General features: G+C 47.2%; 2 protein-coding genes and 1 long non-coding RNA gene across 3 annotated transcripts in view; 1 reads left to right on the top strand and 2 right to left on the bottom strand.

The window, feature by feature from the left end:
• The window catches only part of LOC146353619 (keratin, type II cytoskeletal cochleal-like), a 28,006-nt gene extending 25,341 nt beyond the window's left edge, over window positions 1-2,665 (bottom strand). The window contains exon 1 of the mRNA XM_084836888.1: window positions 2,187-2,665. Coding sequence (XP_084693014.1) covers window positions 2,187-2,573 — 387 coding nt within the window. The 5' untranslated portion in view covers window positions 2,574-2,665. The remainder of the gene's footprint in view (window positions 1-2,186) is intronic.
• On the top strand, window positions 907-23,937 carry LOC146353618 (uncharacterized). Its single transcript, XR_014788130.1, has 3 exons — window positions 907-1,058; window positions 21,427-21,571; window positions 22,524-23,937. It is a non-coding gene; the product is annotated as an uncharacterized LOC146353618 (long non-coding RNA).
• The window catches only part of LOC146353610 (exendin-4), a 491,914-nt gene continuing 482,461 nt past the window's right edge, over window positions 14,485-23,937 (bottom strand). Inside the window, exon 4 of the transcript XR_014788128.1 lies at window positions 14,485-14,523. The gene's annotated coding sequence lies outside the window, so the exon portion shown is untranslated. The remainder of the gene's footprint in view (window positions 14,524-23,937) is intronic.

The raw sequence follows: 23,937 nt of genomic DNA, 5'->3' as shown, positions 1-23,937 counted from the left end.
ATTTCAAAAAGCCTGTCATTCTTCTAGCACGACTTGAAATGCCATGAAAGCAGGAGAAAATTATGAGCTTGCAGCTCAGCTCTCAGATATGGTGGTAGATGTAAGAGAATGACTCCTCTGGGGAATGTTAGATAGCTCAGGGTGTGGGAGGAAGGAGACTGACTGCAGGGGAAGGAAAAGCTAAAACTGCAGCTTTGTGGACGAAGCTATGCTAAAAATGCAGCTTTTCATAACACAGGCAAACGTCCACTTGTCAGGCAGGTAGGACTCAGAGACAGCTCTAGGTGCGGGCAACCTAAACCTGAATTGAAGCACATGTTTTGCAAAACTTTTAGACTGCTGATAGTTATTTAATTTATTTGGGGCCACATCCTAGCAGCTCAAAATTGTTTACATTAACTGCACTTTCCCCTCACAATATCCCGCCTTTCCTCTAAGGAATCGAAGTCAGTTTACATGATCCTCCTCCTCTCCATTTTATCCTCATAACAACCCTGTGAGATGGGGTAGACTGAGAGTCTGTGACTGGCCCAAAAAGTCACTCAATGAGCTTCGTGGCAGAAAGGGGACCAGAAACCAGGACTCATGAGATGCAGTCCAAGACTCTAACCGTAACACCACTCTGGCTCTCGCTGGTTTTCTGCCTTTCATCATTTTATCCTCACAACAACCGGGTGAGGTACAGAGACAAAGTCACTGGCCCAAAGTCACACAGTGAACTTCATGGCAGAGTGGGGACTAGAACCTGCGTCTCCCCACTCCCAGTCCGGTGCTTTAACCACTACACCATACTGGCTGTCAGGTTGGATGATAGTGTCTCAGCAAAGACTACCCAGTTACCTGTGGGGGTGGGGGCAGTAAGCCATGAAGTTATCTCACGTCTAAACTAATAGTTGATTGCACTACATTGGGGGGTGGGCAGGATATGAATACATCACGTTACTCAGTCTCACTGTATGTGAGAGAGTGTAACATTTCACAGGATACATATTGAACTCAGATGCCCACAAGAAAGGTCAGCTTGGACTAACTATCAAACCCACCACAGCTCCTCTAGGGTAAGTAACACAAATCCTACTATGCCATACCATAATGCTGATTGGTAATGAATGTTTATGAGATACCACAGGATACCAGATGAAATACTCGTAGCTCTCTGACAGCCTAAAATCTGCTTGTCTGTTCACACATCTGATAGGGCTTACTCCCAGGTCAGTGTATAGGACTGCAGACTGAGAAATCTAAAAAGGTGATTCAGGGAATGGAAGCAGCTGTGTAACAGACTAAACCTCCTTGGGGTAGGAACCTGCCCTCCTTTTACCTTGTAAAGCACTGTGCACATTAATGGTGCTATAGTAGTTAATTAATCGACCAATCAATTAATATGTAAAAGAGGTGCAACTTCAGATACATGAATGTAAACCCAAGCCAATTTGGCCACATAATGGGACAAACAAAAATACTATAGAAGCTATCAATTCCTTTAAGCCTCTTGGTTTCAAATGTGGGTTTAGAGAATGGAAGCCACTGCACAGATCAGCACACTGTAATCTTGTATTGTTTTGGATCTCTGCCCCAGCCACCCCTTTTCTGTGTCTGATGTGCTGGCCAGCATCTTGACAACATGGGAAAATAAGGTGAGGGATATCCATATCTAAAAGGGGTTACATCTTTAGGGTGCAATCCTATGCATGTTTAGGCAGAAAAAGGCCCCCTTGAGGGCACAATCCTATGCTTGTTTAGGCAGAAAAAGAACCTCTATGATTCCCAGTGTTCCCCAGCCAGCATGCTGGGAGTTGTAGGATTTTTTTCTGTCTAAACATTATTTTTTTCTGTGCAAACATGCATAGGATTGCGCCCTTACAGACTGAGTAAAAGTCTGGCATGTTTTATTATTGAAGCTGCAACACTGACACACCCAGTTAATCAAGCAGTTAATAACAATGGAGGTCACCTAGTAAATGACCAGCCATACAGCGGCCACTGTGTACTTCGTGGTCTGAGGTGGGGGTTTGTAAAAATGAAGAGCAGATGCTGCCTCAGATACAACATCTGAAAGATGCAGAGAAGGCACCGGCTCATTTTGACAAACAACAACCCAACACGGTTTTAAGAGCGCAGCTGCTGCTACCCACTGAGGCCTAGAGAGAAACTCCTATTGACTTTAGGGACGTTAGGTATCTCACCTTGTCAATGAAGGATGCAAATTTGTTGTTGAGGACCTTGATCTGCTCCTTCTCTTCTTTGCGTACATTCTGGACGGAAGTGTAAGATTCCAGGTTGAGGGGGGTCAAGAGGCTTTGGTTGATGACGACCTCTTGAATGCCCGGCGATGGAAGCCCAGGGCCGTATGCTCCACCATACAAGGAAACAAGGCCACCGCCATGTCTAATCGCAGACTGGCTAGAGAAGCTGCTGCCACCAGCAATCCTCCTGCCAGACCCGATGTTATAGAGGCTGGAGCTGCCAAAGCTACCAGGCTTCCTAAAGCTGCTGGAGACTTTGTGGACTTGGACTCGAGTAAACCCACCTTGGCCGGCTGCTGACCGGGAGCTGTAATTCAGCTGTGCCATGGCTGCTCAGGCTTTAGACTTGGAAAGTATAGATGATGGGGGAGAAAAACGGCAAGGGAGGCTCAGTGGCTTTCAAGAGAGACAGCCCCTCTGAACCTGCAGACGGGCACTTCCTCTCCTTTTATCCATTAGAAAGAGCTGGGCTTGGCTCGGGGGCAGAGAAGGGATCATTTTACTGCCTGGAAGGGCTGGGTGTGTCTGGCAGCCGTCCCACTGCCTTCGACCTGCTGGGCTCACAGTGGAGAAGGAAGAAATGCAGCCAGGCAAACATGATCGGCTCCACTCCTTGCACCTTTCGCCACTTTCCCTGGAAGCTGGGACCCTTTCGCCTTCCTCTGTAGCTTCTCGTTGAGCAGATCTGGGACTCCTCAGAGCCCTAAGACATTTTGCTTCCCTTCTTTTCTTTCTCTGTGTCTGTAGCGGAATGTGGAAAAGGTGGCAGTCTCACTTTTTAGCCTGCAAGTGTGGGTGGGGGGCGGGGAGGGAAGAGTGGGAAGGAGGTAATTAAACAAAGAAGAAGATCAATAAGATGAGATTCAGTGAGCAGGGGGAGAAAGGTGGGTCAAATTGTGTCATGACGGTGTCTCACATTTGATCTTTGCCGGTTCGCACCCATGATGTGCCATTTCAGAGGCTTTTTTTTTCTTTTTAAAGGAGGATTCATCTATTTCGTAGAGTCCGGCCTAGTGCCCTTTAGGACTTCAACTCCCATGAGCCCCAGACAACATGGCCAATGGTCAAGAATTCTGGGAGTTGTAATCCCCAAAATCATCTGGAGGCACTAGGACAGGGAAGGCTGGCATTAGATTTACCATCCCATGCACAATTACTAGGAAGTAAGAGTTGATATAAGCATTACACCGGGGGGGGGGCAACATGGTGCCCACAGGGACCTCCAACAGCCTCCAAAGCTCTCCACTCCCTGGCCCCTTAAAAAAGGAATTAAAAGCTTGTAGAATGTTAGGGTGGTCTTCTTTCTCTCCCTTTCCAGTCTCTAGCCTTGCACTTTCTCACCCCTCGACCCCTTTGGCTTGCTATTTCCCCCTCCCTCCAGCTAGGGATGCTGTGCTGTGAGTAGGGATGGCAGAGAATTCCGCCACGGATCACGGTGAGGCCGAATGCCAGTGCATTCGGCCCCCCGAACTCCGTGGCGGAACGGCCTGCCACCACCCCTGTGGATCCCCCCCAGGATGAGACTCACCTGGGGTGGATCTTCCAGGCGGCGGCAGCTCTGGCGGCGGCTCCGGCGGCGGCTCCGGCGGCGGCTCTGGCGGCCGATCTTCCGACCAGCTGCCTCCGCCACCATTTCCACTCTGGTAAAAATAAAAGAAAGAAAGAAAAAGAAAGAAAGAAAGAAAGAAAGAGAAAGAAAGAAAGACGTGATAGGCTACGTAAAGATTTACGTAGCCTATCATGACTAGGTTTAAAAAAGAAAACACGACGTGATAGGCTATGTAAATCTTTATGTAGCCTATCATGGCTGGGTGGGTTAAAAAAAACACAACACCCACGTACGCAAATGGTGGCGGCTACGGCGGCCGCCATTTGCGTTCCTTATTTTTGCCCTCTTAATCTACGTAAATATTTACGTAGACTATGACGGAGAAAATCAAGGGGAACGCAAATAGCATAGTGGGCGCTATTTGCATCCCTTTTTGATTCCCTGTTTTAGCCTACGTAAATCTTTACGTAGGCTAAAACGGGGAATCAAAAAGAGCCACATCCTCTGTGGGAACCATTTTGTGGTGGTGCCCACAGCAGTTTCTCGAATTCCCAAATGTGCCCACGGGTCCAAAGAAGTTGGGGACCCCTGCATTACACAGAAGGAGGGAGAATAAGGTGCTAGAATCCTGGGCTGTACCAATTTGGGGTGCAAGTGGGGGGTCATATTTTTGAATGCCCCTTTTAAAAAACCCTCTCTTACAAGTAGAAAAATAGTACATCAGGGAGACATTTTCTAGGTGATCTTTCTAGCTGGAGGGAGTTTGTTGTTGTTGTCATTTTGTTTTGCTTTTTATGCAGAGAAGCATTCTGAAATGTCAACCCTTACCTAGATTCTGACATGATACCATGCATTTTACCACTTCTGGACATTATCACCTCATCCTGTTGTATGGGTTGAGCCATGCAGCACAATCCAATGCACATTTACTCAGAAGTAAGTCCCACTGTATTCAATTGGGCTGAATTCTTAGCAAGTCTGTTTAGGATTTCAGCCTTAGTCCCATTTAATTCATTTTTACTTCTGAGCTAGGCAAGCCCAAGAACTTTTGCTGTCTGAGGTGGAGCAGCAAATGATACACACAGACCCCATCCCCAGTCAAGGTGCATAGGCCCATCAAACAAATATAATGATCATAAATTAGATAATAAACAGCTGCCCATTCATGTTGGTCAAAATCAGCTGCCTGAGGTGGCCACCTCGCTCTGCCACAGGGGTAGGCAACCTAATTTCTTCCAGATGTGTTTGACTACAGCTCTCATAAGTCCTTGACAACATGGCTAATGGCTAGGGATTATTGGATTTATGGTCCACAACCTCTGGAGGGCACTGAGTTTTCTACCCATGCTCTACCTAATGGTAGGGCTGGCCCTGCTTCTAAGCAAGAGACACAAACAGACTGCAGGAGGCAAAATCAGTCTTGTCTCTCTAAGACAGCCTTCCTTCTCCCAGTGTCTCCTGATGTGTTGGGTGAGAGATGTTGTGTATTACCCCAGCCGTGGGCTGCTAAGGTTTGGAGGTGCCGAGATAGTGATAAGCCAGACCCAGGTTTGCTTACAAGGAGCCTTTATTGAGTACTTACAGCACACAGGTGTACCCAATGATTGGATCAGACAGCTTCTCTGAACCCAGAGCCATGGGGTACAATGGGTCTTATACCATACATGTCAGCAGTGAGGCAGCATGACAGCAGCAAGCGTTACTTCGCGTTCATCTGCAACTTTCCCAGCAAAGGCTAAAAGCCCCTGTTCAGAAGTAAAACAATCAGAACTTTCCCAGCACAGCCACCTGTAACTCGGCGTAAACATAGCCTCACTTCTCAGGCACATCCTAGGCCCTGATAAGATACTAGCCTTCATTAGCATGGAACATGCTGAGGCCGCGCTATCGACCTTTGACTCATCTCACAAGCCAAGAGGCCCACTAGCAAGGAAATTGCCCTTAATAATGAACCAAAGCAAAGCATTATGGCTCTCTAGGCCCCTCTAAAACTACAGGTGACTTGGTTACTAGGGATGTACGAAAGTCATTTACCTTTTTGAAGGGTGACATTCGCAGTGGGGGGGAGGCGCTCCGTCCCTCCCCCCGAAATTCTCTCTGACTATGCATCTCCCAATCAGAGGTTGTCATGTCATGCAAACCTGGCTGGCAGGGGTTATTTGAAAACTAAATAACCCTCGCATAGTCCTACAACAGAGTGTTTAGATACAAATGTGTATTTCAATCACTTCAAAATGTAGTAAGCTTGCATTCGGAGGCCCCTTTCCACATTTTGCTGAGTGGGGCCCTGGATTTCGCTCCCAAAGTCCTGCCCTGATGGCACCAGTGTCTGACGACCCTTCGAGGAGCCAACAGTTTGTAAGACATGGAGGATGGGTTCTCTTCAGCTCAGTGAGTCACAAGGTGTGTGAGAATGCTTCAGATGGAATTTGGTGGAGATGAGTTTCTATCATGAATCAACACTGGTGTTATTCAGGTAAAGAAAAAAAATAGACAGGAATTTGCTCTGAGATGTCTCAGGCCAATCTTGTTATCTCTGTGTTGTTTTGGACACCATGGTAACTGTCGTAGGGCCAAGCAATTAGGCGAACAACCTTCCAGCCTCTGCATTTGACCCTTGTTGGCCCTGCCTCCTGCAAGACCATGTGATCCTTCCTTTGATAAGACATCAAAAGCACAGGAGCTCTCTGAACACCCCTCACAAAGCTTTGCCCTTCCCCGCTTTGTGGAATGATCATACATAGCAAAGGATAATCCAATGGAGACTCCCTTTTTTCTTTTTAAAAATTGATTTATTTAATTAGTACAATGAGCTTAGTCCACAAATATAATAAAGGTCAACTACTGGAACAAAAATAAAGAAGAAACTATGTTCCCATTCTTGTCTGAGTTAAATTAACAATAGAATGTTCTTAGAACACCCCTCATTTAATTAGATCCCCCAAAATGATGTTTGGGGTATTGGAAGCTTATAGGCCACCATCTCTTTAGCAAGTGGCTGCAGTCAAAGTTTTAAACCTCCCTTCCTTGTGCATAGTGGTCCTGATCTGGATCGGGAGCTTCTGTCCTTACTTTAAAGGGAAAAGAGAGAGAGGGCCGGCTGCACACCATGTATTTAACATAGTGTGTAGTTTGACCCTGACAAAAGTTCCTTTTGTGCACATGAGGGCTTGCTGCGGGATGGGGTGGGGTGGATGGAGAGATGGATGAAAAGAGAAACCTCTCTGAAACAGCCCTAGTTAAACAAATATTGAGGCATAAAAGCACGTTGAAGGCTAGGCCCTGAAGGTCTTTGCATATAATATAGCAAGTACACATTTGTTGTCCTTCAATGGAAAAAGGGAGTTTTATCTGAGGCAAAATCTGCTTAGGTGGTAGGTGCAGCTCTTTAGCATGTACAAAGTCCTAAGCAGCTTTGCACACCTGCTTTTGTGTCCTTTTTTTTCAAGCAAGAGAGAGGCCGAGGCAGGGGAGTGCAAAGAAACAAGGGTGTCTGTGCAGAAAAACAGTTGGCACTTCATCAGTGTCATATAACAATGAATAATTCAATGTGATCCTCAAAGGCACTTAAAGTTAACAAGCTTGTAAACTAGGGATGCCCATTGCTGGGAAATCTAGTGCTTTTTTGACTTGATGGAGTTCCATGGTGTGTATGGCTCAGTTTCCATTTGTGACCCAAGCTGTGGGCTTTCCCCTTAGATCCAGGAACTGTTTTTGCACATTTTTTGCAGGTCCCACAATTTGTGCACATTTCGGAACAATTTGTGCAAATTTCTGAGCAATACGCACAAATTCGAGCAATTTGCACAAATTACGGACAAATTTGTGCAAATTCCTCAGACATTTCACAAATTGCTTGGAAATGTGCACAAATTGCAGAACCTGTTGGAAAATAATTGCACAAAATGCCCAGAAAATCTGCAAACTGGCCCAACTCGCTGCGGACCGAGTCAGGCGCTGCAGCAGGAACCGGAATGAAGTCGGGGGTGGGGTGGTGGGGAGACCTTTGAAAACTTGTCAAACCCCATCCGCAAATGGATTTCTACAACATCCTTAGTACAAACAGAGCATATGGCATTGCTCTTGCCTATGAAAGAAGGTCACTGAACATTTGCACTTGACTATAAATGAGCAATTCCTGTAATTACCCAAGAACAACTTATTTCGTTACATAAATCCCCCATTGTTCTGGATAGGGATGGTGGAGAATTCCTCCATGGATTCCAGTGAGGCCCGATTCTAAAGAATCCAGCCCCCCGGAGTCTGTGGCAAAATGGCCTCCTGCCACCCCACCACTTCGCGGAATCCCCCCAGGATGGACTTACCTGGTGGCGGCTCCAGCAGTGGATGAAGTGGCGGTGGCGGCTCCGGCTACTGCCAGTGTGCTGCGGCCCCAAATGGCAGCGGTCGTAGTGGCCACCATTTGCATCCCTACGCTAGCCTGTGATAGGCTATGTAAATATTTACATAGCCTATCACGGGCTACCGTAGGGACGCAAATGGCGTCCCCTACGCAGGACGCCATTTGTATCCACATTTGCAGTGGCTGGAGGCCCTGCAGCAGATTGGCCCGGCTGGTGGCTCCACGGCACGGCCGCAGAGCAGGCTGGGCAGGATTCCAGGAGGGGAGGACCGGATTGCCTCCCCACCCTGTTGAGGATTCCAGGGGGAGGAACGGATCGCCTCCCCCCCCCCCCCGCAGTGGATGCCCCGACCGGCCCGGAACCAGGTAAGAGATTCATACATCCCTAGCTCTGGACCACACCTTTTCCTACAAAGTACCTTAGAAGCTTATCAGGAGTTCCTCAGCAACAACGTCACTAATGGCATATAAGCTTCTATCAAAAAGGCAGCTTTCCCAGACCATGGTGATTTATATTCTCTTGCAATGTAGAACTCTGCAGGGTCACAATGGGTGTGTTGTAGGCCTTCCTCTTGTAACCCTCATTATCTGGTTGGTTTAGTCCAGTAGGAGCAGGGCCATCATTCAGGACTGAGCAAGGAGCAAGGACTGAGCAAGGAGGAATAGAGCCAGCTCGTTCAATAGGGGAGCTGAATAATAGTTACGGACTCTTTTAACCTTGCATAAGGTGAATTAAAGAAAAGAAAAATCCGATGAAAATCTGGTGAAAAGAAAATCCGATGCTGTAAAGAACAATATTGTTTAGGAACCTGAAATGTCAGATCAATGAATCAAGGTAAGCTGGAGGTGGTCAAACATGAGATGGCAAGATTGAACATCGACATCTTGGGAATCAGCGAACTAAAATGGACAGGCATGGGCGAATTTAATTCAGGTGACCATCGTATCTACTACTGTGGGCAAGAATCCCTTAGAAGAAATGGAGTAGCACTCATAGTCAACAAAAGGGTGGGAAAAGCAGTACTGGGGTACAATCTTAAAAACGACAGAATGATCTCAGTACGAATCCAAGGCAAACCATTCAACATCACAGTAATTCAAGTCTATGCCCCAACCACTGATGCCGAAGAAGCTGAGGTTGATCGGTTCTATGAAGACCTACAACACCTTCTAGAACTAACACCAAAAAAAGATGTCCTCTTCATCATAGGGGATTGGAATGCTAAAGTAGGAAGTCAAGAAATCACCAGGATAACAGGCAGGCATGGCCTTGGTGTACAAAATGAAGCAGGACAAAAGCTAATAGAGTTTTGCCAAGAGAACACGCTGATCATAGCAAACACTCTTTTCCAACAGCACAAGAGATGACTCTACACATGGACATAATATCGAAATCAGATTGATTATGTCCTTTGCAGTCAAAGATGGAGAAGCTCTAAACAGTCAGTAAAAACAAGACCTGGAGCTGACTGTGGCTCAGATCATGAGCTTCTTGTTGCAAAATTTCAGCTTAAATTGAAGAACGTAGGGAAAACCACTAAATCATTCAGGTATGACCTAAATCATATCCCTTATGAATATACAGTGGAGGTGAAGAATAGATTTAAGGGATTAGACCTGATAGACAGAGTGACTGAGGAACTATGGACGGAGGTCCTTAACATTGTTCAGGAGGCAGTAACAAAATCCATCCCAAAGAAAAAGAAATGCAAGAAAGCCAAGTGGCTGTCTGATGAGGCTTTACAAGTAGCTGAGGAAAGAAGGGAAGCGAAAAGCAAGGGAGAAAGGGGAAGATCTATCCAACTGAATGCAGAGTTCCAGAGAATAGCAAGGAGAGACAAGAAGGCCTTCTTAAATGAACAATGCAAAGAAATCGAGGAAAACAATAGAATGGGCAAGACTAGAGATCTGTTCAAGAAAATCAGAGATCTCAAGGGAACGCTTTGTGCAAAGACGGGCATGATAAAGGACAAAGAAGGCACGGACCTAACAGATGCAGATGAGATTAGGCGCTTCGCTGCTTCCACCGAAGTTCAGGCCGGGGGGGGAGGCTTCCCGCCTCACCCAGCCGAAATTCAGGCCGGGGGGAGGCTTCCCGCCTCGCCCGGCCGAAATTCAGGCCTCGCCCGGCCACGAAATAAAAAGTAAAACTAAAACAAAAACACCCCCGTGATAGGCTACGTGACGATTAACGTAGCCTATCACGGCTAGATCTGCAAAGTCAGCTGTGATAGGCTACGTTAATCGTCACGTAGCCTATCACGGGTGACTTTAAAAAAAAAAAAAGCACGTACGCAAATGGCGGCCCCCATAGGGAGCCGCCATTCGCGTTCCTTATTTGGTCGCTGTAGTCTACGTAATCTTTACGTAGACTACGGCGACCAAATAAGGAACGTGAATGGCGGCTCCCTATGGGGGCCGCCATTTGCGTACGTGCTTTTTTTTTTTTTTTAAGTCACCCGTGATAGGCTACGTGACGATTTACGTAGCTTATCACAGCTGACTTTGCAAATCTAGCCATGATAGGCTACATTAATCGTCACGTAGCCTATCACGGGGGCGTTTTTTTTTTTTACTTTTATTGGAATGGCGGCGGTGGCAGCCGCTCAAAAGACCGGCTGCTGCTCCCGCCCCGGACGAACACCCACCGAACCGCCGGCCGGACCCGCCGCCGGGAGGGACATTCGGCAAAGGTAAGTCCCGTCCCGGGGGGGGGCTGCAGGGTGCGGGGGGGTGCGGAGAATTTCTCCCCGGAACTTGTTCGGGGGGCCAAACACGTTGGCGCTCGGCCCCCCGAAGTTTCAGGGAGAAATTCTCCGCCAACCCTAGTTCTAACTGAAGAAAGTTTGTTTAATTCACATCTTTGCAAGCTTTAATTCCAACTGAGCCCCATAGGACCCACACATGTAAAGGTTGCAAATTGGTGCCCATCAAGTGAACCTGCAACATAGATTGCTGCAGTAAGCAGAAGAAAGCTGGGATTTGAGCTGCACTCTGGTTCACATGGATGATTTGTGAAGTTCAACAGATCTAGTCAACAGCCAGCATAAACTGAGTGTGTACCCACCAAATCCTCTGCAGGACCGACAGGTTTGGAAGCAGACACATGGATGGATTTCTTGGCAGACAAGTTATTGTAAAAAATGTTCCCTGTAGGTAGAAAGTGAAACAAAAAGGCGGGGGAGAGACAGGTTTATGCATTTTTAATTCATGGCTTATACAACACTGTCTAGAATTCCTACTAAATGGGCATATTCTGTTTTGCAGTCTATCTCTCTTTCCTCCTCAGTGCATGTCATCATCAGTCAGAGCCTAATTCACAATGTCAGGGACCAACAATTAACTTCATTCTTACCTGTTAACAATATATATATATATATATATGTATGTATGTATGTATATATATAATCATAGAATAGTAGGGTTGGAAGGGGCCTACAAGGCCATCGAGTCCAACCCCCTGCTCAATGCAGGAATCCAAGTCAGGCAGATCATCCCCGACAGATGGCTGTCCAGCCTCGTCTTGAATGCCTCCAGTGTGGGAGAGCCCACACCTCCCTAGGGAATCGGTTCCATTGTCGTATTGCTCTAACAGTCAGGAAGTTTTTCCTGATGTTCAGCCGGAATCTGGCTTCCTGTAACTTGAGCCCATTATTCCGTGTCCTGCACTCTGGGATGATCGAGAAGAGATCCTGGCCTTCCTCTCTGTGACAACCTTTCAAGTACTTGAAGAGTGCTATCATATATATATATATATATATATATATATATATATATATATATATGATAGTCTTCTTAAAGCCAAGGTGTAATGTTAAGGCTGAGCCAAGTCCTGCCTAGCACTGTGAAGACCTCCTTCCAACTTAGCCAATTTGGCCTTGGCATCATGGAGGGCAGTTTCACCTTGTTCTTCAACCTCTTTGATGTTGTTCTCTAGACGCAGACACTAGAACAGACAGAAGACAACATGGAAGAGAAGTGAGGGCATGGTTTGGTAATCTCCTATCCACTATTCTCTCACTCTGCTTCCCACTTGCCTGAATGGGTGGGCTAAGGCCATTTGATCTCTGGAGATGGACATTCCTCAGGCATGTCAGTGCCCTTTCAAGAGAAGGGCATAGAGTTGTGACACCTATTCTGAGAGAGAAGGGACAGAGGAAGGGAGAAGAGTCTGTTGCTGGATCTACCAGCCCATGGCCATAATTTGAGGTTTTCCTTTGTCACCCTGTAAACTCGAGCATACTGGAGTAACTTGGTTACTGCGAGTTATACCCCAGGAATACGGCCAGTAGCAGATCACCCTGTGCTATCTGCAGTCCTTCAGTACAACCAAGTGGGGACTGAATATTTCCAAGTCACACTGGAAAAGCCACAACATACGTAGTTTTATTTTTAACAGTAACACATTTGTCAGATTTGAAATCAGCCATGCCAAGTACGTTAATAAGACTAAGTACACAAAATACTGATTGGAGGCTGATATGATTGGTGGGAGATTCATGACAGAGCAAAGGAAGGACTTCTTCACACAGTGCATAATTAAACTATGGGATTCACTACCACAGGATGTAGTGATGGCCACCAATTAGGGTGGCTTTAAAAGGGGGTTGGACACATTCCTGGAGGAAAAGGCTATCAATGGCTGCTAGTCTCGATGGCTATGTGCTACCTCCGGAACCAGAGGCAGTGAGCCTATGTACACCTGAGCCTAATTTAAAATGGTCTCAGACCAGGGCCAGTGTGAGATGTTTTGCTACCTGAGGAGATGGACAAGATGGTGCCTTCCTCCATTCCCTGAATAAAAGCCAACCATATTGGCAGTTAAATCATATTTCAATACTGGCAATGGGACAGCATCCTCCATGGCACCTGAAGATAGCAGGATAGCTTAGGGCAGGCTGCCTGACACACACCTCATCACCACTCCCCACCCACCAGCATCTGCCATCTGAAGCGGCCACCTCACTCAACCTGGTGATGGCACAGCCAATTTTGCCTCAGACTAGGGGTGGACGAAAGTCACTTACCTGTCCTCGAAGCTTGTTCGCGGTGGGGGGGAGGCGCTTTGCTGCTCCCCACGCGAAGTTCAGGCCGGGGGGGCAGGCTTCCCGCCTCGCCCAGCCTAAATTCAGGCCGGGGAGGAGGCGCCTCGCCTCGCCTGGCCGCAAACTCAAAAGTTTTTTTTTTTTTAAACGCCGCCGTGATAGGCTACGTGACGATTAATGTAGCCTATCACAGCTAGATCTGCAAAGTCAGTCATGATAGGCTACGTTAATCGTCACGTAGCCTATCACGGGTGACTTAAAAAAAAAAAAGCGCGTACGGATAATGGCGGCCCCCATAGGGAGCCGCCATTCGCGTTCCTTATTTGGTCGCTGTAGTCTACGTAAAGATTTACGTAAACTACGGCGAAAATAAGGGCAACGCAAATAGCCCTCTTTAAATGGGCATTTACAGAAGTAAATACCTATTTTGAGGGGACCCCCACACACACCACAAAAATCCACGAGCTGGCCCAGCTCAATACATGTTGAGTTCGGCCAGCTTGTGGGTCAGTGCACCAGAGTTCGTGGGCTGCTGAAAGCTTGGCAAACCTGACCCACCAGACAGATTTGTCTAACATCCCTAATTCAGGTTCATCCTGAAATGATTTCAGGCACTTCAAAACATTTCAGTGGAATGGGAGGGAGGCAGACAGTTTTTCACAGAGTCCTTACCGGAACAGAGGTTTTTTGTAGGGATGTACAAATCCCTTACCTGGTTCAGGTCGGGGCATCCGCTGGCGGGGGGGAGGCACTCTGTCCCTCCTTCCGGAATCCTCGATGCAGGGGGAGGCGATCTGGTCCTCGCACCCGGAATCCCGCCCGGCCGACTTTGCTCCGCAGCAGCTCCGCAGAGCAGCCAGCCAGGGCCATCTGCAGCTGGACTTCCGGCCACAGACGGGCTGCTGCGGATGCAAATGGCCACCATACCGGCTGCCATTTGCGTCCTTCCAGCCTGCCATGATAGGCTACGTAAGAATTTACGTAGCCTATCACAGCATGCCCCCCCCAAACAAGGCGTACGCAAATGGCGGCGGCTACAGCGGCCACCATTTGCATTCCCTATTTTTCACCGTTCTAGCCTACATAAATATTTACGTAGGCAATTACAGCGAGAAAAAAAAAGGGAACCGCAAATAGTGTAGTGGGCGCTATTTGCAGTTCCCCTTATTTTCGCTGTAGTCTACGTAAATGTTTACGTAGATTACACGCGTCAAAATAAGGAATGCAAATGGCGGCGCCCATGGGCGCCGCCATTTGCGTACGTGCTTTTTTTTTTTTTCCAAAGTCCGCCGTGATAGGCTACGCAAACATTTACGTAGCCTATCACAGTGTTTTTAAAAAATCTAGCCGTGATAGGCTATGTAAATCTTTACATAGCCTATCACGTTTGTTTGTTTGTTTTATTTGGAAATGGCGGTGGTGGCAGCCGGTCGCCGCCACCGCCACCAGGGACATTCGAACAAGGTAAGTCCCATCCCGGGGGGGGGGCAGACCGTTTCTCCACCAATTTTGGGGGGCCAAATGCGCTGGCATTCGGCCTCCCTGAGATTCGTGGAGAAATTCTCCGACATCCCTAGGAGGGTGTTAGCCGTGATAGGCTACATAAATTCTTACGTAGCCTATCACAGCTGCAAGGACAGCAATGGCGGCTGCAGCATCCCGGCCGCGGCTGGCCAGGAGACCAGCCGCCGCTGGAGCCGCCGCCGAATCTGCTGCATCCGCCCCAGGTAAGTTCCATCCCAGGGGATTCCGTGGGGGGTGTCAGGAGGCCGTTCCGCCACGGATTCCACGGGGCAGGATTCTTAAGGAATTCTCTGCCATCCCTAGTTTTTTGTTTAAAGAAACTCTCCCTGAATCTGACTGTATTGGATAATTTCTGGCTGGTTTACAACTTTCCATTCTTGGGGAAGTTGCTGGAGAATGTGGTGGCTTCTTACTACCAGGGGTTTCTGGATGAGGCAGATTAAAAAGGTCCATTTCCTGGCTTCAGGCCCAGTTATGGAACAGAGACTACTTTAGTTGTCTTAGTGAATGATCTATGCTAGGAACTGGACAGGGGGAGTGTGTTCCTGTTGGGTCTGCTGGACCTCTCGATGATTTTCAATGCGATCAACCATGGTATCCTTCTGAGGCATTTGTCTGAGATGGGACTAGGAGGCAATGCTATACAGTGGCTCTGGTCCTTCTTGGAGGGACAATTTCAAAAGGTGGTGCTGGGGGATTCCTGTTCAATGCTGTTGGCCTGTGGTGTCCCTCAGGGTTCCTTCTTATCCTCCATGCTATTTAATAGCACTGAGCTGAATTTTTCGATCTGTTTATTTTTGACCATTCATTGGGGGTAGGGGCAAAAAGAAATTGCACCTGAAAATTTCTGGGGAGAGGTGAGAATTTCAGATAAATTTCTCAGGGTGGAGGGCTACCTTACTGTAAGGAGATGGCAGAGGGGTTCCTGTGTGCTCTTTCTTTTACCATTTCCCCACCCTTTCAGCCTCTCTGGCTGCTTGAGCTTCTTGGAAAGCCCCCCTGGAGGACTTAGCCGGGACTTCCTCCTTGGGGCTTCCCTGTGCGGCTGCCTGCAGAGTGCCTGAAAGCTGAGGGAGGCATTTTTGGTTTTGCTTTGTTGTTATTAAAAGTCCTTTTAACAACAACAACAAGAAAAATAAGAATATCAACAACTCCTCACTCATCTTTAAGGCCCTCAGCAGGCAGCAGCACTGGAAAGCCCCAAGGGAGGAAGTCCTGGCTAAGTCCTCCATGGGGCTTTCAAAGAATCTCAAAGAACTGGAGAGGCTGCAAGGGCAGAAGGAGGGAAATGGTAAAAGAAAGAGCACCCCCATGCCCCTCAGCCACCTCCTTACAGAAAGGTAAGCACTGAAGCCCTGCACCCTGAGAAATTTCTCCAAAATCTCAGCAGCCCAACAAAAGAGGCAGAAAAATGACTGGCTCTTTCGCAGGGAAACAAAGAGGCTGCGAAAGGGCAGGTTGGGTTTCAGCACAGCACTACTGCACATGAAACCATGGGGAGAGATTGCCTGGAGTTTGGGGGTTTGGTGCTACCAGTATGCTGATGACACCCAAATCTATCTCTCCTTTCCATCTAAATCTAAAGAAGCTGTTCTAGTTCTAAATTGGTATCTGATGTCAGTAATGACCTGGATGAGGGCAAACAATTGAAGCTTAACCCAGACAAGACAGAGGAGCTCCTAGTCAGGCAGATAAGGAAATAGGTTTTCAGCCTGTGCTGGATGGAGTTACGCTTCCCCTGAAGATTCAGGCTCGTCATTTTAGTGTAGGGTTGGACTTGTCCCTAAACTTGGATGCCCAGGTTTTGAGAGTGGCCAGGAATATGTCTGCACAGCTGAGGCTGGTGCACCAATCGTCCCTGTTCTTAGAGATGTCTTATCTGGCCATAGGCATGCATGCCTTAGTTGCATCCCATTTGGATGACTATAGCATGCTCTATGTGGGGCTGCTATTGAAAACTGTTTGAAAACTTCAGCTCATCCCAAATCCTATGGCAAGACTATTGACTGGGTCTGGTTGCAGGGACTATGTTGCTCCCTTGTTACAACAGCTTCACTGGCTACTGGTCTGTTTCCTGGGCACAATTCAAAGTGCTGCTCATGACCTATAAAATCCAATATAGCTTGGGACCAGGCTACCAGAAAGACCTCATTCTCCCATATGAGCCTGCCTGGGTCTTAAAATCTTCAGGAGAGGCCCTTCTTTTGGAACCACAGCCTTCAGAGACACATCTCATGGCGATGCGAGAGGGCCTTCTCGGTAGTGATGGTGCAGGTGTTCGGCTCAGTCCGGGAGTCCAATGGACTCCTCCCAGCTCACGTCTCCGGGCTGTGCCCGCCGAGCCACTGCCCCCCCTCACAGCCCCCACAATCTTGCTGAACTGCCGTCACCTACCCTGAGCCATCACTAAGCGCCGTTCACGCGGTTGCCATTTTGTGGAGAAAATGGCACCTCCAGAACTTCTGTAAATGTAATATTGCTAAGGATGGATGAAAGTCCCTTACCTGGTCCCGCAGCGTTTTTCGGGGGTGGGGGGAGGCACTCCGCTTCTCCCCCCGAAATTCTTGGCGGATGGGGAGGTGCCCCGCCCCTCCCTGCCAAAATTCAGGCCAGGGGGGAGGCACCACATCCCTCCCCGCCGAAATTCTGGCCGGGGGGAGCGCCCCGTCTCCCCGGCCGCGAAAGAAAAAAGTAAAGTAAAAAAAAACGTGATAGGCTACGTAAAGATTTACGTAGCCTATCACGGCTTGATTTTCAAAGTCAGCCATGATAGGCTACATAAATCTTTACGTAGCCTATCACGGCTGACTTTGAAAAAAAAAAAAAAAGCACATACGCAAATGGCGGCGCCCATGGGAACATTTGTGTTCCTTATTTGGGCACGGGTAGTCTACGTAAAGATTTACGTAGACTATGGAGAAAATAAGGGCAATTTTCGCCGTAGTCTACGTAAATCTTTACGTAGACTACCTGTGCCCAAATAAGGAACACAAATGTTCCCATGGGCGCCGCCATTTGCATACACACTTTTTTTTTTCTTTCAAAGTCAGCCGTGATAGGCTACGTAAAGATTTGCGTAGCCTATCACGGCTGACTTTGAAAATCAAGCCGTGATAGGCAACGTAAATCTTTACGTAGCCTATCACGTGTTTGTTTGTTTGTTTTACTTTATTTGGAAATGGCGGTGGCGGCAGCCGGTCGGAAGACCGGCCGCCACCGCAACGCCATCACAATGCCGCCGGGACCCACCGCCACAAGGGACATTCGTTTGAGGTAAGTCCCATCCCGGGGGGGGCGGGGGGGTGTCGGAGAATTTCCCCACCAATTTCGGGGGGCCAAATGCGTTGGCATTCGGCCTCCTGGAGATTTGTGGAGAAATTCTCCGACATCCCTATCAGCACACTTAGGGCAGTAAAGGCCCCATCTGCACAAAACTACAGGCAGCGGAGGGGCGCCATTCACTCATATTAGGTTTTCAAAGTGCTCCTTGCAAAAATTGGGGTGGGTCAGGGGGAATCCCACCAACCCTGCCATGGGTCCTTGGGGCAACATGAACTATGGTATGTGTGTGTGGGGAGAAATTCCCCACTTCCACCCCAATTTTCATGAGGACCACTTAGAAAATCTAATCTAAATGAATTGGTCCATTCACTTACATTAGATTTTCAAGGTGCTACTCACAAAATCGGGGCGGGGGATCCACCCCTCTCACCAAGAACTGTGGGGGCAAGGCAATCCTTGGTGTGTGTGTGTTGGCTGGATTTCATCCCCAAAAAAGCATTTTCCCTCTGCCTGGCTGAAAGATCCCTCTTGTTGCCTGCCTTTTAAAAGGCAAGTGGCAAAAGGATCCTCCGCCCAGCTGGAGGGAAATGTCTTTTTGGGGTAAAAGGAAGTGTGTGGGGGTGGGGGGAGTGAGGATGCCCCAGTGGTAGGGACCCCTTTGAGTGTCCGCCAAGCCCACTCTACACTGCCCCCCGCTTTTCAGATTTTTTAAATGTCTTCATTCTGTTCTTGCACAAGAACGGAATGAAGACATTAAAAAATGGCTGTGTCCCATTTCTTCTGAGGAAGCCAGAGTGCCAGGCATGGGGAAAGGGGGAAGGGGGGCTACCCCCTCCCACCCCTCCCTGTTCCTGGCACCCTTGCTTCCACAGAAGAAATAGGGCACCTTCCCAGCTCCATGTAGGGATCCCTTTCTCTCCCTCGTTTTTGACAGCTGTCAGTTTTTTGACAGCTCTCAAGAGCAGTGTGGGACTGCTCACTGGACATGGGGCTGCCCAGCAAGCAGGCCTCAGAGAGTGCAGAGGCTTGTGGAGCACGCCCCGGGGTAGCACAAGTGGCAGTGGCAGCTCACTGAGCACCCAAGGAAGCCACAGGCTAATCCGTCCATCCCTACTTCTTGGTGCCCACTCCCAGGCTGTGGAGCTCTCTGCTGATGGAGGCTAGGTTGGCTCCCTCTCAGCTATCCTTCAGCTGGCAAGCAAAGATGTTTTCATTCAAGCAGGTCTGACATGTAAGCAGGCTGTTGGATTTTGTGCTGTTTTTTATTCTATGGTTATTGCGTTTTTAATTGTATTTTAATATTTTTGGTTTTCTATTGCTTTAATCAAGTTTTATTTATCTATGATTGGAAGCTGCCTTGAGTGCCATTTTCTTGGTGGAAAAGCACAGTACAAATCAAACAAACAACAAACAAACAAACAAATAAATGCAGTGGAGTGCATGTTTCTCTCTCATTCTCACTCTTTAAAACTGGTTAAAAGCTGATTTCCTCTTCTTCTTGCCCCCTCCCACATTTAAAAGTGAAACTGCTGTGGCTGGGGCAAAATTCCAGAGGCATGCTTGGACTAGAAACTTCCTGAGAAATTCTGCAAGACTTATCAAAACTCTTTTTGCTTCCCTTAGAAAGTCATTATTCATTAACTTGTTTATTTATGTTGTGTCATTTTATCCCATCCTTCCCCTAAGCAGCTCAGAGCGGGTTATATGTTTTTCTCCTTCTCCCCATTTATCCTCCCAACAACTGTGTGGGATTAGACTCAGAGATATAGACTGGCCCTGTGGCCACACCACCCAGGAAATTTCATGGCTCAATGAGGATTTCAACCCCAGTCTTCCTGGACCTACCCCAGCACTCTAACCAGTACATCATACTGGCTCTCCTTGGATGTTTCACCTGAGCAGGAAATTTCAAGTTCACCTGGAAATTTCCCTCTAGGCAAAATTCAGTGGCAACCCATAACACTCACAAAGGTCTCTGCTGGATATCTATTAAGATTCAAGTGCAAAACATGAAACATTATCCATTGGAAGTGATCAAGAACGACATGCCTAGAAGTGCTAAGGCATGCCGCTTCTCTATTGTCAAGCTTTCTCCACATCTATAATAATAAATGCTCTGTGTTTGAAATGAAAGCCAATATTCCCAGGCCAGGACTCTACCACGGACCTAAAAGCCAAAGACAACTTGTGCTGTGGAAGGCAGATGGGGAAACTAAGTAGATGCTAGATAAGTAGTCTTGGGAGGCAGCCAATCATTTTCTTTCTTGCTATTATTATAGCACCTGGGAATCCTTTCTAATGTGATTTTTAAAGGATTTTAAAAATACATGATCAAAGGGAATGGGAATGGGATGAAGATGGGAAAATAAATAATTTATTTATACTGTAATCCTGCACAAATGGAACTTCTTCAGATTTCACCATGGCCTGGAGGCACCTTGACTGTTTTGGGGTGCACTTTGAGTCATCTATTTTGAAGGAGACAGAGAGACAAAAGTATGTTTTCAGATTTATGTAGTAATCAATCAGAGGTTTTTGTTCTATACATGTACCAAATTTCAGGTCTCTAGGTCTTGTGCAAGTACCCTAACAATGTCTATTTGGGGCCCTATGTGAGGTTTCCAATTGTCAAGTCCATCATAGCATTGTCCATCTTGCCTGGCAAACTTCACCCCTGCAATGTTGCAGTGTCAGTAGATGGAGCTTCAGTATTGTGATGTCCTGGCATCACTGAAGAAGATAGGTGAAGCTCGCAGACCCAAATGAGTGGTACAATGATGGAGAAAGGACGACTAGAGCATTCACATGCTGTTGCCACACTGTTCCGATCCTCTGAATGAAAACTGTCTTTAAAATGGTGGCGATAGACTGATGTGTGCTGCACTGGAATAAATTAGAGCAGCCTCCCCCAACCTGGTGCCTTCCTGATGTTTTTGGATGTCAACTCCCATAAGCCCTAGTTAGCATGGCCAATTATTAAGAGTTGTAATCCAAAACGCCTGGAGGGCACCAGCTTGAGGAAAGCTGAATCAGAGGATCTAAAAACAGCCATGCCTCATTTAATTAGACCAACACTCTAGTGTCATTCTTTTTTCCCCAGTAGTGGCCAGCAAGATGCCTCTGGGAAGTCTAGCAAGGAGGACATGGAGCTGATATCCCTCCCTTATTTTTCTCCACAGTATCTGGCATTCAGCATTATAAAGCCCCCAAATACAGAAGATCCAATTAGCCACCGTGACTAGAAATAGCCATTGATAGATCTTTCCTCCACCACTTTGTTTAACCAAACTCTTTCCTAGCTGTCCGTGAGTGGTTATTGTCGCCACATCTTGAAGTAGCAAACTGTACAAGCCAACCATATGTCCAATGGACAATCTAGTCTAGTATCTATCTGAGACAGTTTGTGTGTGCACACAGGTGGATCCCTGCATGGTCTTCATTGCAATGCCATTTCTTCCTGGACAAAGTGGGTGTGATGTGCCTCTACGCGAAGTGGAAGACGGTAGAGCATGAAACAATGTGTGTGTATGTTACCATTAAGATAGCAAAGGCAGTAATACAGGTAATATATTTTAATATATATGGAGGCCCAAGGCCTGAGGGCCTGTAGGTGTCTTAACTAAATAGAAAATAGCACATAAGCCATCATTACCTCTACAGTGAATTCTGAAAACAGGAGCTAATGACACCCTCAGAGGAGTCGATGAGGGAAACTCCCCTCCCAGCAGCATACTTGCTTCTGGTATACCATAATAAACAACACAGAGATGGGCAACAAAATGGAGTCTTCTTTGCCTGGAAGGGAAAACACAGGTGGGCACTGGGGAGGAAGCTGGTTAGACAGGAATACATGTCGTCATTCTACCTTGAACAGAAGTGAAGACATTTATCTGTCTCACGCATGCAGCAAGAGGATGGTCTCTTGTTCCAGTGTCTTCCATTCACCTGTAAAAGACTGGCAAAGCCTTTAAACATACAAGGGGAAACTGCGGCAAACTGTTGCAGTGGGAAGTGTTCCTCTTCAGGGTTCGACCGCCAGTCAGTCAGCCAGCCAGCCAGCCAGCCATTTTTCCAAGCTACTCCATTTCATCCACCTCGTTTTTCATTACCCCCACCCGAACAGTCTGTCAGCATTTGATGCCCACTGAATATGGCACTCCTCACTGGGCTGGGTTCCCCCCCCCCCCGCCCAAGATGTTTTGTACTTCTGCAAACCTTGGAGTTCCTCTGAGACTGCTGATACCTCTTGCACCTGGATGGTGTCCTTTTGGCTACATAAGGACTGCCTCTCAAAGAATGAATTCACTGTTATTATATAGGAGATATGGAAGAGTAGGGATAGATGGATGAATCTGTCCATTTTGATTTCTTTCCATTTCTCATTTTTCCAGTCTTAAATGTGGTTTGCCCTGAAGTCTGAGGGTTTTTTTTAAAAAAAGTTTGCATGAAAATTCATATGCATTTTTGTTTGCATTTTCCCCTGCATTTTTCTATGATTTTTTTTTTTTTTTTAGTTGGAGAGCTCAACTGAAAAATTCAGGAATCTGAACGCTGCACCCAACTGTGCAAGCTACCATTCCAGAACTTATTTTAGGAATTCTCCTAGTTGAACCAGAATTCAGGGGGCATAGATGGCAGAGCACAGCAATCCTGGAGAACAATACAAGAATGAAATGGGGGAAATACATTCATGCAGCAGGATAGATGAACTTGAAAAAAATGGAACTGCCCATGCAATTCATCGTCCATGTTTTCTCCGTGCTACTTCTTCTGTTTGCAAAACCCTGATGCTCCTAGTCATCCTTGGCAAAAGGGACCAAGGGATTTGGATTGAGAATCCTCAGGGGTCATTCCTTTGCCTGGCTGGTTTTAATTTTGGCAGAACAGGTAAGCAGAACACCATGCAGTAACTGACCAGACATATCTCCTGTGTTTTCTGCACTCTGCTTTTGTATTTCAGCTCCAAAAGACATGACTCCCAGCGCTATGGCTGTGGTGCTGCCTGTGTTCCTACACCCCTCTTAATGTCTGCTCAACCTAAATAACCAGCGCTTTCCTTAAGAACAAACTCCAAATGTGAGAACAGTGTATCCAGGGCTGTGCCATGCCGCAGTCCTCCTCCATGCTGATCTTCTTGACCCAACGTTAGCTTTTATTTTGTGTTATAGGAGTGTGCTTGATGCATGCACTTCGTTCATTCTCTTTTCTTTGGAGTGGGTGCTGGAAGTTAACATTGCAGATTTCCTGTGCAAATGGGTGGATGCAGGGGTGTTTGGACCTCAAAATGTTTTCCCAAGTATTGCAGTGGCATAACAAACACAGTGTGTGGGACAGAGGGAGAGGCTCTGGAATGTGATATAAACCAGAAGATCAGGGTTCTGTTTACAGCTCTGCTCCATATTTTACCATTTGACCTGGGATCAGTTGTTTTCTTTCACTGTAGAATGAGAGCAGAAGCATTCTTCATTAATGTTGTGCTGGTGATAATCAGTATCTTCTCACTCTGTAGCAATAGCTGAGGTGTTGAAACCCACATCTCTTCACCTGCTTAGGAGTTAACTTTGCCCCAAATGCACTGTTATGAGTTTGGCCTCCTCAGTTATTGTGAACAAGCTTGTCAGTATGGTTTCCCATAACCTTGCACCTAGTGGTATGCAGTATGAGCATAGTAGTCCTTAACGGCTGGCACTCTTTCTCCAGCCTTTGGAATGATGCACCCATCAGAGGTTGGAGGGAAGGCAGACAGCAGCTCAAAGCAGTTCGAATTTGGACAGACAAAAAAAAAGACAGACAGCTGGGAGTATAGCTGAAGTTTCTTAAACGTGAAACAATGGCGACAGTGGGAGGTCTGCAGAGTTCATCCTGGTGCTTTTTGGAATATGCTCCCACAATTCTCTCTGTGCTTATGTGTAAATAAAGAGATATTCC

Source organism: Heloderma suspectum, chromosome 2 (genome assembly GCF_057233095.1).
Source record: "Heloderma suspectum isolate Gila_16-S chromosome 2, 16-S_ref, whole genome shotgun sequence".
Classification (NCBI taxonomy): domain Eukaryota; kingdom Metazoa; phylum Chordata; class Lepidosauria; order Squamata; family Helodermatidae; genus Heloderma; species Heloderma suspectum.
The sequence above is the reverse complement of the archived record's forward strand: the minus strand, read 5'-3'. Positions and strand labels throughout refer to the sequence as shown.